The 13879-nt window shown below is 38.1% G+C and overlaps 1 protein-coding gene across 1 annotated transcript in view; it reads right to left on the reverse strand.

Moving 5' to 3' along the window:
* Positions 1-7885: 7885 nt before the first annotated feature.
* LOC138964447 (coatomer subunit gamma-2-like) overlaps positions 7886-13879 on the reverse strand; it is a 47012-nt gene continuing 41018 nt past the window's right edge. The window contains exons 22-24 of the mRNA XM_070336404.1: positions 13537-13634; positions 12203-12341; positions 7886-8918 (exon numbers count right to left, since the gene is read on the reverse strand). Coding sequence (XP_070192505.1) covers positions 8686-8918; positions 12203-12341; positions 13537-13634 — 470 coding nt within the window. The 3' untranslated portion in view covers positions 7886-8685. The remainder of the gene's footprint in view (positions 8919-12202; positions 12342-13536; positions 13635-13879) is intronic.

Genomic DNA, 13879 nt, shown 5'->3' on the forward strand with positions numbered 1-13879 from the left:
TATGTACTCTGCTAAAATAAGGAATTAATTAAGAAAAATAGTAGATATGCGGCTTACTATGTGAGCTGAACTATGCAGGAAAGCTTACAGAAATTATTTACTCTTTTTAGTAGCCACAAAGCAATTATTTACTCTTTTTTGTAGCCACAAAGCCATTATTTACTCTTTTTTGTAGCCAAGCTACACAAAAGCCATTACAATCAGTGAGTTTTCAGTGCATTGAGACAATTTTATCACAATAAGACTGCTGAACATCTTCATTTGAACATCTTATTGAGTCTCTATTGTTAAGCATGTCCATTTGAGCATGGTTAAAGCTGTTGCTCAAAGTCAAATGTCGTTCTAGTGATCAGCTTAGCTAGCTTACAACCGAGTTAAGCTTACAACAGAGTTTAAGCTTACAACAGAGTTTATTGAGCTTACAACTGAGTTAATTAAATTGATTAGAAAGAATGTGAATTTTAGCTGTAATAACTGGGATGCGTGAATGGCTTGTGCTGTATGTGTAATGACATTAGATTATTGGATGGGTGTAGCAGTCACTTGTGCCATGTGATACCTGACGAGTTTCTGATATTTTAATCTAATTAAGTTCCTTCCTTTATTGTGATTGCATGAAGAAGCTGATATGCAATTGGAATTCCTAAACTTCATTGACATTGTCGAGTCTCCAACAGAATGATCTGTTAATATACAGCTATATCTGCTTATTGTGATATGAAAGACAGAATAATCGTTTTCTTTTTGCTCAAATAAGAGGACGGAGTAGTGAGCAACTTCAGTGGAAACCCCATTTTGAAAATTCCAAAAATCTGGAAAAAAAATCTAGGTTTTTAAAAAAAGAAAAAGGAGGGGGGGGTGGGGGGGGGTGTCTTAAAATGGAGGTAGATGTAAAATGATAGAGGTTTATGAACAGAAAATCTGAGAAAAAAACATCCGGAGTCTGAAAAGACTGGTTCCACTGTGCACACTCTGACACTGTTTATGACTGAACGTTTGTGTAATTGATGGGCACCTGTGCAATATATATAATACTATCAATATCTATCAAGATGATAATTATGGACATAGCAGTTCACTCCAACATTTCTGATGATGACATTGATGCTCTTAAAGACAATGCACTTAATTTGCCTGTGAATATTCATACAGTTACACACCGTCAAAATGGCTGTTATTAAAAATATTGCTTTCATTTATTGTAATGTATTTTCTACTTACAGATTTGTTAGTCAAGTTATTAAGGCGTGTGAGTTTGCTACCCCCCGCGGGTTAGGGGGAAGAATTTACCCGATGCTCCCCAGCATGTCGTAAGAGGCGACTAACAGATTCTGTTTCTCCTTTTACCCTTGTTAATTGTTTCTTGTATAGAATATAGTCAATTTTTGTAAAGATTTTAGTCAAGCAGTATGTAAGAAATGTTAAGTCCTTTGTACTGGAAACTTGCATTCTCCCAGTAAGGTAATATATTGTACTACGTTGCAAGCCCCTGGAGCAAATTTTTGATTAGTGCTTTTGTGAACAAGAAACCATTGACAAGTTGCTCTATCCCATCTCCCCCCTTTCCCCGTCGCGATATAACCTTCGTGGTTGAAAACGACGTTAAACACCAAATAAAGAAAAAGAAAGAAAGAAAAGAAAGTGTGAGTTTGCATGTTGTAAATGTAGTAGTGCATGTATACGCAACTAGATAGAAATCCAACCATTAGACAAGTACGTTGTACAGTAAATGATGTAATGATATTTATGGATTTATACTGAACAGAGATGGCAGTGTAATGCTGTCGGTTTTTATCATTTTGCATTGATCAGCTGTGGACACTGTATGTTACACATGTATTTGAATTTTCACTGTGTGTGGGAGAGTTTGTAACTACCATACACGTAATACCGATGGAAAACTATGGCCTTTCTCAATACATGTACATTGTGACCACACTTTTGCATTCATTGTTTGCTTCAAATTGGTTTTTAACATCCAAGCCAAATTTTGTGTTTATATATTATGGTTATATTTGATTTTACTCTTCATTGGAAAAGAAACGGTATCTTATCTAAGTCATTAAATTAAACTGTTAGTGTTAGTGGTAAGGGTTGACTTGGTGTACCAACATTGCGGGATTCGCACTCAACAACGGACTGGACATCTAGACGCATGGCCGGGAACGCAGAAGAAGAAGAAGAAGGTGTACCAACTTACACATTTGCATGTTCTGTAAATATTATTTTTGTTTTGTGTCATTTGGCCATTTTACTGATATTCATGCATAAAAGTTTGCAAAAGAAGTGTTCACAGGCACATGTGCATTTACCTGTGTGTGTGTGTGTGTGTGTAATCTCTGCGAACACATGCTTTACATCAGAGATCGAGCTTATGTGAATGCTCATGTCTTGTGTTCATGCATTCATAAGAGAAATATTCATAGGGATTGAGGATTCATCCACGGCGTTTTGTGATCATTATTGTAAAACTTTGTGTATGCAGCATCCTTTTCACTTCATTGAGAATTCTGCCTACGTATCACAACAGTTGTTTTCAGTACATGTGTTAATATTCTTGCTATATGTCTCAAAAATGAAACCCATGCACTTTCTTGATGGTTTCGCTATTTCAATGTGTTCCTAAATATCTGAAGTTATTGAGTCACAAAGGTAACCTCCAGATTTTATCGTAACAATAGAGCTTGGTAGAACATAATTATTAAAGACAGGTTTCAGTTTGTGGAGTTGCCTTTAAAGTGATGTCAGTAAGAAATCTCAGATGGTACATTGTACTGATCGACTTAATTTTCCATGAATACTGCGCAAGTAAAACAGTGCTTATGGTGTTTATCTGGCAAGCCTTTGGATCTTTTAAGAACTTTTTAACAATGGGGGATCATTAATATTTACAGGTAGTTATCTGTTGTATATCCATAATTGGTATATGAAACTCTTGACCGGGATGTAAACACTTATATGCGTGTAAACTGTTAATAGTTTTCAGAGCTTTCATTTGCAGCTTAACAGTGTTTGGCATATATATATGTGTGTGATATCACATTTCTGTTTGTTAGTCCCGTTTTGTTCAGCATTATTTCTTTTTAAATGTGTTCTGACTTTTGGTGGCGTAAATTGTGTGTACTTTTGTTGTTGTTGAAAGTTCAAGTCTAGTCACAGGAAAAGATGCAATGAAGGTTCTACATGTATCGACTTTTGACAAATCATGCATAAAGTGAAGTTTCCTATTTTGGCTCCCTTTAGAGTTCTGAATGTCTTCACCAATAAGATTATGGCGTTCACTGGAAGCTTAACAGCTGTGTGCAGAATTGTCAGACCAGGTTGGCGTGCTGCAATGTGGAGTAAGAAGGTTCAATGTGCAATGATCATGAGATGAATTTATTCTGACCACTTTTGCTTTCTGGGGGCATTATTTGCTTTTGCAAGTATTTTGTGATAATTTTTGCATTCCATTGCCGTCACATTTTATGTCATACTTAATTTGTCTTTGTTTGGCTATGTCTTTGAAATTGGAGTCTACCCCCCGCGGGTTAGGGGGAAGAATTTACCCGATGCTCCCCAGCATGTCGTAAGAGGCGACTGGAAAGAATTGGAGTCTGCAAAAATGATACGCTATGATTTACTTGAAGATCAGCTCGATAGCAGGTAAAACATTTCCAGTATGAAATGCTTTGACTTTTAGTACAGCCACTCCCCCGACTTATCTTGTTAATACATGTAAAAACACTGGAGACTTCTTAATCACCCCCTTCTCGTAAGGGGTCATTTCTGCTTACTTTGTGTTTTATTGTGAACATTCCAGTTCCAGACGTGAATTACAAGATTAATAACTTTTAAAGTCACTTGACGGGGAGTGATATATATCAAAGTTATCCTTGAGATTTTAAATCTCAATTTTGGTATTTTAACTTCAGTAGGGACAATATGTAATGGGTTTTGTTCGGTGAACTTCTGCAAACCAACTAAATTTAATCAACCTCATTTCTCTTTCCCTGCTTTTTTGTTTTTATTGTATTCAATCTTAATGTAATTGTTGACTAATTGTAGTGTTATAGAAACCAAGAAAAGATCACTATCTACAGGGATGTCTTACCGTGACAGTAATTCATGCAAATGATATGTTGCCAAAATAAAGGTGCAGTGGTTTTATTTTTTTTCAACTTTCTTCTTCTGTTTTATGATTCCCATATATGGTAATGATCTGAACTCCCGTAATGTCTGAATGTCTGTATGAAGTGCAAGAAATCATACAACTTGTGCCATGTAAGCCACACATTGTCTGCAAGATTTAGTTTTTTCGTTTTCAACTTACACATGTCTGACTGGATTGTGGGCCCTTCAAGATTTGTTTCCAACACACAGTGTATGTTCTGTGGTTTCTAACATTTTGTTTAATATCAAAGTTGTTGTTTTTGGATTTTTTTGGTTTTTTGTGTGAATATTATGTTGTGTCTAAAATGTGTATTAGACACACACAAAAAATGTGACAATGCAATCCATTCATAAGTCAATTTAAAACAAGTCGCGTAAGGCGAAAATACAACATTTAGTCAAGCTGTCGAACTCACAGAATGAAACTGAACGCAATGCAATTTTTCAGCAAGACCGTATACTCGTAGCATCGTCAGTCCACCGCTCGTGGCAAAGGCAGTGAAATTGACAAGAAGAGCGGGGTAGTAGTTGCGCTGAGAAGGATAGCACGCTTTTCTGTACCTCTCGTCGTTTTAACTTTCTGAGCGTGTTTTTAATCCAAACATATCATATCTATATGTTTTTGGAATCAGGAACCGACAAGGAATAAGATGAAAGTGTTTTTAAATTGATTTCGAAAATTTAATTTTGATCATAATTTTGATATTTTTAATTTTCAGAGCTTGTTTTTAATCCAAATATAACATATTTATATGTTTTTGGAATCAGAAAATGATGAAGAATAAGATGAACGTAAATTTGGATCGTTTTATAAAAAAAAATTTTTTTTTACAATTTTCAGATTTTTAATGACCAAAGTCATTAATTAATTTTTAAGCCACCAAGCTGAAATGCAATACCGAAGTCCGGCCTTTGTTGAAGATTGCTTGGCCAAAATTTCAATCAATTTGATTGAAAAATGAGGGTGTGACAGTGCCGCCTCAACTTTTACAAAAAGCCGGATATGACGTCATCAAAGGTTTTTATGGAAAAAAAGAAAAAACGTCCGCGGATATCATTCCCAGGAACTCTCATGTAAAATTTCATAAAGATCGGTCCAGTAGTTTGGTCTGAATCGCTCTACACACACACACGCACAGACACACACACACACACATACACCACGACCCTCGTCTCGATTCCCCCTCTATGTTAAAACATTTAGTCAAAACTTGACTAAATGTAAAAAGTAGGTATGATGAATTGTGGAAATAACTCTGGTTAAGTTTTTATGGGCAGCAAAGGGTTGCCTTTCCTTGGAAAAAAGAGGGATAACAAAACCACGTGACAAAATAGGCCAATCATTATTGAGTTGCGTGTCTTGCACATGCTTGCCGACAACGTTTAGCAACCCTCCGCTCGCCAGTGGTTGGCGTACAATGTCACGTGGCTTTGTTTGCCTTCTTTTTTTCCCCAAGCAAAAGTTATTTCCGAATATCTTCTATTGAAAAAAATCGTTTGTGAAGCAAATCTCATTTAAATAAATATGCCAGAGCATTTTACGTTTGAGGTTTACAAGTGTCAGTCAGCATCAATGATACTACAATGGAACTCCTCTCTTAAACCCCTCCTGTTTGTTTGTTCGTTCATGGGCTGAAACTCCCACGGCTTTTACGTGTATGACCGTTTTTACCCCGCCATTTAGGCAGGCATACGCCGCTTTCGGAGGAAGCATGCTGGGTATTTTCGTGTTTCTATAACCCACCGAACTCGGACATGGATTACAGGATCTTTTTCGTGCGCACTTGGTCTTGTACTTGCGTGTACACACAGGGGGTGTTCGGACACCGAGGAGAGTCTGCACACAAAGTTGACTCTGAGAAATAAATCTCTCGCCGAACGTGGGGACGAACTCATGCTGACAGCGGCCAACTGGATACAAATCCAGGGCGCTACCGACTGAGCTACATCCCCCCTCCTGTTAAGACCCTAGTTTTCCAGATTTTCCAATAACAACTTCCTTACATTGTACATGTGCCTCCATTTTAAAACTCCCTCCCTTTTTAAACCCGATTTTGTGTGTGTTGTTTTTAGGTCTTAAAGGGTTTGTTTGTGTGTGTTGTTTTTAGGTCTTAAAGGGTTTGTTTGTGTGTGTTGTTTTTAGGTCTTAAAGGGTTTGTTTTTGTTGTTGTTCTTAGGTCTTAAAGGGTTTGTTTGTGTGTGTTGTTTTTAGGTCTTAAAGGGTTTGTTTTTGACTGTAATACCGAAGCTGTTTCACTCACATACTCACATTCTAGTCTTAAAGGTGGTCGTCTACATTTTTGCTTTTTTTCAATAATCTTATGGTTAGATTTCGCTAAAAAGTTATGTCAGATGATGAATGAACCATGGGGAAAAAAGTTATAGAAAAAAAAATATATGTAAAATTTTTTTTATATTTGGGTAGCGTGACTCACGCTTCCAATATTTTGTTTTCTGTTTGCTGAGAACATGTGCTTTGCCTAAAAATACTGACCAATCAAATTCATGTCACTATGCTTATAGCCACGCCCAAACAAGTGCAGCAACAGTTTGACACTGGAGCGCTGTCCACGCTTTTTTTTTAAACGCACGGGATTTGAGAGGAGTTTTGCGCTTGGCATTTTCCAAATAAGGATATCCTACTGGCTACTTAGTACTACGCTGGAATACTACAATGAATTTTCAAACGGCTACACTGGCTTCGATCGAAAGGGGGTGTATTGTTGATATTTGTAGATAATAGACTCTGCATTTTAATGGTCAAATGGCGATTTCGGCATAAAAATGTAGACAAGGACCTTTAAGTCTGCCAGGAACCTGAAGTTTGCTCTGATGATCTTGGAGGGGAAATCATTAAATTAAACATTTGTACAGTTGCTACAGGGGTTAATTTCCTTCATGTATATCTCTTGCACTGTGAGTACTTTGCCATGCCAATAGTAATATATTGTACTACGTTGCAAGCCCCTGGAGCAATTTTTGGCTCACGTAAGTGTAGCCTATGCGATCGTAACTTTGTCTGTCTGTGCGTGCGTGCGTGCGTGCGTGCGTCTGTGCGTGTGTATGTCTGTGGTAGAAACTCTAACATTTGAAGACGTCACATTACATTGACGTCACATTATGACGTAAGAGGTTAGACGTCACGCGAAGGAAGTACTGAAAGTCTCGGTCATTATTATTTTGAGCGCGCCGAGACTAGTTGGCAGTCGTGTCCTTGTAAGTAGGCTACATGCAGACAGACAGATCTAGATCTAGTGTCTCGCTTTCTTGCACAGTTTCACCTATGCTCTTTCTGTGTGTGTGTGTGTGTGTGTGTGTGTGTGTGTGTGTGTGTGTGTGTGTGTGTGTGTGTATGTGTGACGGAGTGATTGAGTTTGTGTTTCTGTTTGTCGATTTCTTACGTGAGCCTTGATGGCTTCGCCTCTTGTTTGATTAGTGCTTTTGTGAACAAAAAACAATTAACAAGTGGCTCTATCCCATCCCCCCCCCTTTCCCCGTCGCGATATAACCTTGAACGGTTGAAAACGACGTAAAACACCAAATAAAGAAAGAAAGAGGTCAACACAACAAAACTGAAATAAAAACATGAAATAATGTGAGCGTTTTGTTTGTTAGTGTGCTTAAGAATGTGCATGCATGTCTAGGCAATTTTAAGTACGTATTTTCTTTGACATGTTGTATGAAAGCTCACACCCACTCGCTCTTTCTCTCTCTCTGACCAACTTATCAACCCTTTTGTTCTGATAACTTTTTTTTCACAAACATAATTATGACACTACATGAAGGAAAAGATTGCTTTTGTTTTTTCTTATCTGCTTGCAAAATGTTTCAAATTTCTAATCTTCCTTTTTTCAGCATTAAGAAACCAAGTCGGGAGTGTGTAATAACTAAACAATTTTAAAGACAATAATTCTTATTTAAAAAATTGTGAACAACACTTAATAATGAAAAGGTCATCGCATCCAAAGGACAAGCATTAAATATTTTAAATATTTCACATGCTTTTCTTTCTACTTAGTATGCATTGTGGATTCCCTTAAACACATTATAACTGCATCCAAACCTGATATTGTATGTGTTCTGCACTAAGAGAGGTAGAGCACTGGAATCAAATCTGGTTTAAAGTGCAACCTACCCACATATGCCACAGCTCACACTGTCAACTTGTAATGAATGCTACAAAAAAAGAGGACAACAGTTGATGTGTACACAGCAATTAATAAATACTTGCAGAAGTAAAGGAAAGTATGTAAAATGCAAGAAACAGCATTCACAGTTCATAACTGACCTCCTCCCCACCTTCCCTTTTCCCAGAAACACAACTCTCACCTCCTCATTATTGTCATTACTTCCAGATGGACACACCTCTGTACCTACACAAAACAAAACCCAACAACTTCCAAATCGATACATTTCTCTTCATACAGTATTATAATAGTTCCTTGAAACGGCCATCCTGCGCTGCCAAACACATCTCCTTCGCAAACATCTTCACTTTTCCCTGCACCCTCAAAAAGTCACCGAGTCGTAACTCTAGGCTATGGCCGTGGCCAAAACCTCCGACACACTGGGGTCGGTGGAGCGTACGGTCAGTTGCATGGTCACGCCTGAGGTGTCCAAGGCCAGTTTTGCACGCACCAACGCATCGTGCCCACCACGGTATATGCCCGCCAGGTAAAGCGTGTGTGAGCTCTTGCCTTCTGGAACTTTGTCCGAGCGCTCGCAAGGCTGCAGCCCCAGGTACTGGATGATGTTTTTGATGGCTTCTGTCATGAAGAGAGAGACAAATGTTTAAGGTTTTGACTAATTCAATAAGTTGTACAAAGAATAGAAATCGAAAAACCAGCCAAAAGAATCGGTCAGGTGCTTTACTAAACATTTCTGCATCTCTCTCTTTTTCAATTTTCTGTTGTTTTCTTTTGTTTTTGTTCCTTTTTCTAACTTAGATAACGATTGACATTACATTTTCAATTGCATGTATTAAATGAGAAACCATGTTTTCTGTTAAGTTGCAACCCATCAGTATCATTGTTTAAGTGATGCCACGCTTGTTGCGTAAAAAATAAGGCACACACAAGCAGGCATACTAACTCAATCCAAGAGATACCATTCTCAGCCCAAGACAATGGCTAAAACTGAAAACAGTAAGGCAAAAAATATCACTTCCATTAAGGGTGTAGGCTTCCTGGGTTCATTAGGCAAAAAAAAAAAAAGGTCGGTAGGTCGGGATTTTTTTTTTTTTAAATTTATTTTTGAACCATATTTTTACGTTATTTTGCCCAAAAAAACAAATATTTATTTTTTTTTTTCCCAAATGCCAAAAAAAGTCTAGGGTCGCGCGAAAAAAATAGGGTCGGTCGGGATACTGTAAACAGACTATTTTTTTGTTTGCCTTATTTGTGTTTGGCTGTCTGTCCACTTAAAAGACCACTAGGTCGACGTACAGTATAGACCGGATGTATAAAACACCGGATGTATGAAAGTCTGGATGTATGAAAGGGGTAGGCAGGGTCCCGGCAGAAGCTACTCTTTGTTATTACTTAGAATTTTCCGGTTGTATGAAAATCGGATGTATAAAAGTCCGGTTGTATGAAAGCAAATCTCTGGTCCCGAGCAGCACAAATGCGTTGTTGCAAGACCGGTTGTAAGAAAACGAAAGTAGACCCAAGTCACCAAAGTGTGGTAAGAGTAATTTCCCTTCCATAGCGACTCGAACTTCTCCTACCATTTTGAGCGGGTGGTGTCCACAAAGGTAGTCTAAATGAGGATGCCCTGAAAACTTCCCCACCAACTGATTTTTATCCAGATTCTATAGCTGTCAACGAGTTGTTCTGTTTAATTTGTTTCTCCATTCAATCATTTTTTTTAACCTGTTACAAATTCGTCACGAAGACCCATAAAAGCCCAGAAGGCATTTTTGTTACATTTATAACCAGAGACATTGGTCATGGATGTGAATCAGTTGTTATATTTTTATGTTTTTTGTTTTTTTATGTTGTATTTTATGTTGTTGTATTTTATTTTGTTGTATTTTATGTTGTTGTTTTTATGTTCTTGTTGTTTTTATGTTGTTGTTGTTGTTGATTTTATCCATTAAACTGATTTTATGTTTAACTCCATTAATAATCTGTTTTGTTTGTCTATTCAGTCATTTTAGCCTGTTATAAATTTGTCATGACTGAAGAGCCATAATAGCCCAGGAAGGCATTTTTTTGTACAATTAGAACCAGAGGCATTGGTCGTGGGTGTGACTCAGTTTTTTTTACATTTAGTCAAGTTTTGACTAAATGTTTTAACGTAGAGGGGGGAATCGAGACGAGGGTCGTGGTGTATGTGCGTGTGTGTGTGTGTGTGTGTGTGTGTGTAGAGCGATTCAGACTAAACTACTGGACCGATCTTTATGAAATTTGCCATGAGAGTTCCCAGGTATGATATCCTCAGACGTTTTTTTCATTTTTTTGATAAATGTCTTTGATGACGTCATATCCGGCTTTTCGTGAAAGTTGAGGCGGCACTGTCACGCTCTCATTTTTCAACCAAATTGGTTGAAATTTTGGTCAAGTAATCTTCGACGTAGCCCAGACTTCGGTATTGCATTTCAGCTTGGTGGCTAAAAAATTAATTAATGACTTTGGTCATTACAAATCTGAAAATTGTAAAAAAAAACATTTTTTTTATAAAACGATCCAAATTTACGTTCATCTTATTTTCCATCATTTTCTGATTCCAAAAACATATAAATATGTTATATTTGGATTAACAACAAGCTCTGAAAATTAAATATATAAAAATTATTATCAAAATTTTGTTTTTCGAAATCAATTTAAAAACACTTTCATCTTACTCCTTGTCGGTTCCTGATTCCAAAAACATATAGATATGATATGTTTGGATTAAAAACACGCTCAGAAAGTTAAAATGAAGAGAGGTACAGAAAAGCGTGCTATCCTTCTCAGCGCAACGAATACCCCGCTCTTCTTGTCAATTCCACTGGCACTGCCTTTGCCACGGGCGGTGGAGTGACGATGCTACGAGTATACGGTCTTGCTGCGTTGCGTTGCGTTCAGTTTCATTCTGTGAGTTCGACAGCTACTTGACTAAATGTTGTATTTTCGCCTTACGCGACTTGTTTTATGTTGTTGTTGTTGTTGTTTTAATCCGTTAAACTGGTTTTAAGTTTAACTCACTTTTTTGTATTCAGTGCGCGCGCGTGTGTGTGTGTGTGTGTTATACATGTGTGCGTTTTGGAGAGAGAGGGAGAGAGAGAGAGAGAGAGAGAGAGAGAAAGAGGGGAGAGAGGGAGAGAGAGAGAGAGAGAGAGAGAGAGAGGGAGAGAGAGAGAGAGATAACTCAGAAAATGTTATTTGCTACGCCAACGGTCATTACAAAGCTTCCACGACCAAAAACATTGTCAAAAGCGCAAAAGGGTTGTGGAGGGAACACACACAATACAGTTGAGCCACACACAAACACTGACACCCGCACACACACGTGCGCGCGAGCGCACGCACGTATGCGCACACACACACACACACACAGAGGGACGGGGGGGGGGGGGGGAGCGGGTGGGGGGGCGGAGAGTGCACGGCCTTATGCAAAGCAGAACAGTTCCTTACACAAACAGTTGCTCTTTCTATCGGTTGTCCTGACTGTGTCAGTGTATGTAAGTACATGTACTTTTCCACTTGTTATTCACAACCCTTTTCTTCTAACAAGGATATGTATCAAAACATTTAAACATAAAAAAACAAATAAATACAAAAATGATATGAAAAACCCCTACTTTTATCAAGTAACAGACGCGTGGCCGGATGTATGAAAGTCAATCCACAATATTTTCATACATCCGGTTAACCGGATTTAGTAAAGACCGGATGTATGAAAGACAAAAAGTGGGTCCCGACGACTTTCTTACATCCGGTCTCGACTGTACTTGTAAATGTAAGGTTTGGTTTTGTCAATTATCAAACGTTCAATTAACCTACAATTCTTGATTTTTTTATTCTGAATTTTGCAACGTTAGCAGTCTTTCTGTTTGTGGATCTCTTACCTTCAAGTGTAGACATGGAGGAGAGAGCGTAGGTATCCTCTAGTTCGTTCTCAGGTCCCACCTCCTCCCAGGAGGCAGCAAAGTTGGGTTTCATCACCTTCTGCACGTGGTCTGCTACTGTCACCTCCACATCCTCTAACTGTCGGGGGAAAAATTCAGTAAACATGAGAATACAGCTTATGAATATACAGTAGAACTCACCTTTTCAGACCTACATTTTTTTCTCCGAAAATTAGATCCTAGCAGTCATACTGAGAATGACTGCATTACCCCTAAGACAGAAAAGATAAGAGAACGGACTTGCCAGAATTCAGCTAAGCCTTCGGAGTAAAAAATACTCTTTCACACAAAATGACAGAACTCGTCAGGTATTGTCTACTTTTAATAACCTTGTCCTACCTGATAAATAACATTTAAACAATGACAGAACTCGTTAGGTATTGTCTACTTTTAATAACCTTGTCCTACCTGATAAATAACATTTAAACAATGACAGAACTCGTCAGGTATTGTCTACTTTTAATAACCTTGTCCTACCTGATAAATAACATTTAAACAATCTGTCAAGAAAAATTTACATTCTCTGACGCAATAATCAGATATTCAACTAGAGGTAACAGCAATCAAACCATCATGAACAAATTTTAAAGGCACAGTGCAGCTCACAGCCTTCGTTTTGCGTTTTTGTTGCAGCTGAGTGCATTTACAGTTCAAAAATCCTCCTATGGTAGTAAAACAAACCCAAAACTACCCAACGACGACATCTGTGAAGCTCGACAGTTTCTTGTTCACGCGAGTGCATAAATTAACCTAGTTATTACGTGATGTTTGGTCGGAGTTTGATTCAACTTGAGTGATTCCGGCCTCCATTTTGTTTTACACAAACTCATGATGACGTCTGACACAGTTTGCTTTAGTGACGTGTCTTTTTGTGCATGATGTGGTGATCTACCTGATCTAAATTTAGATCCAAAAATAGGTCAAGACCAGCCGGGTCCGAGTACGAAATTAATTCTTAAAAAAATCGCAGTTCTTGACTCTTTGGGTGCAAGTCAATGAAACTTGGTAGTTCTTCTAACGGATAGCTGCCTGAGGTATGACTAAAAGCCCGAGGGGCTCCGTGCACCTGGATTTGACAAGGGTATCAGAATTTTGTTTTCTTCTGCGTTTGTGTGTGTTTTGTCCAGGCTGTATAGCAAAGGACCCAAGTATTTGAGGTCTTAGAAGAGGAATCCCACTGTATATTCATAATTATCAATGTCAATTATCATGGGGAGTTTGTATCACACATCCATCACCAGCAAAAACAACACGCAACAATCCAGAAAACTTACCACATATTCATCCTCGTAACCATCGTCATCAGGTTCCCCTGTGTTAGGGTCACAATCCCGCACCACAAACTTCAGTGTACAGGGGAACGTACCAGTCACTGCAAATACAGATATGCTCAATCAATAAACAAACACAAACTAATTAGTCTTTACTGAATCATGTTGCTGGTTTTGTCGTTAGTGTCGGTTGTTTTGTCAGTTGTATTTAGCCAGTTGTTGTTGTTGTTGTTGTTGTCGTTGTTTTTGTGTGCGTGTGTTTCTTTGTTTTTATTGCTTTGTTTTCTATCAATTCTGTAGCTTTAAAGATACCTTCCTTCCTATGTAAACCATCTTGTAAATCATC

This window comes from Littorina saxatilis, linkage group LG4 (assembly GCF_037325665.1).
Source record: "Littorina saxatilis isolate snail1 linkage group LG4, US_GU_Lsax_2.0, whole genome shotgun sequence".
Taxonomy (NCBI): domain Eukaryota; kingdom Metazoa; phylum Mollusca; class Gastropoda; order Littorinimorpha; family Littorinidae; genus Littorina; species Littorina saxatilis.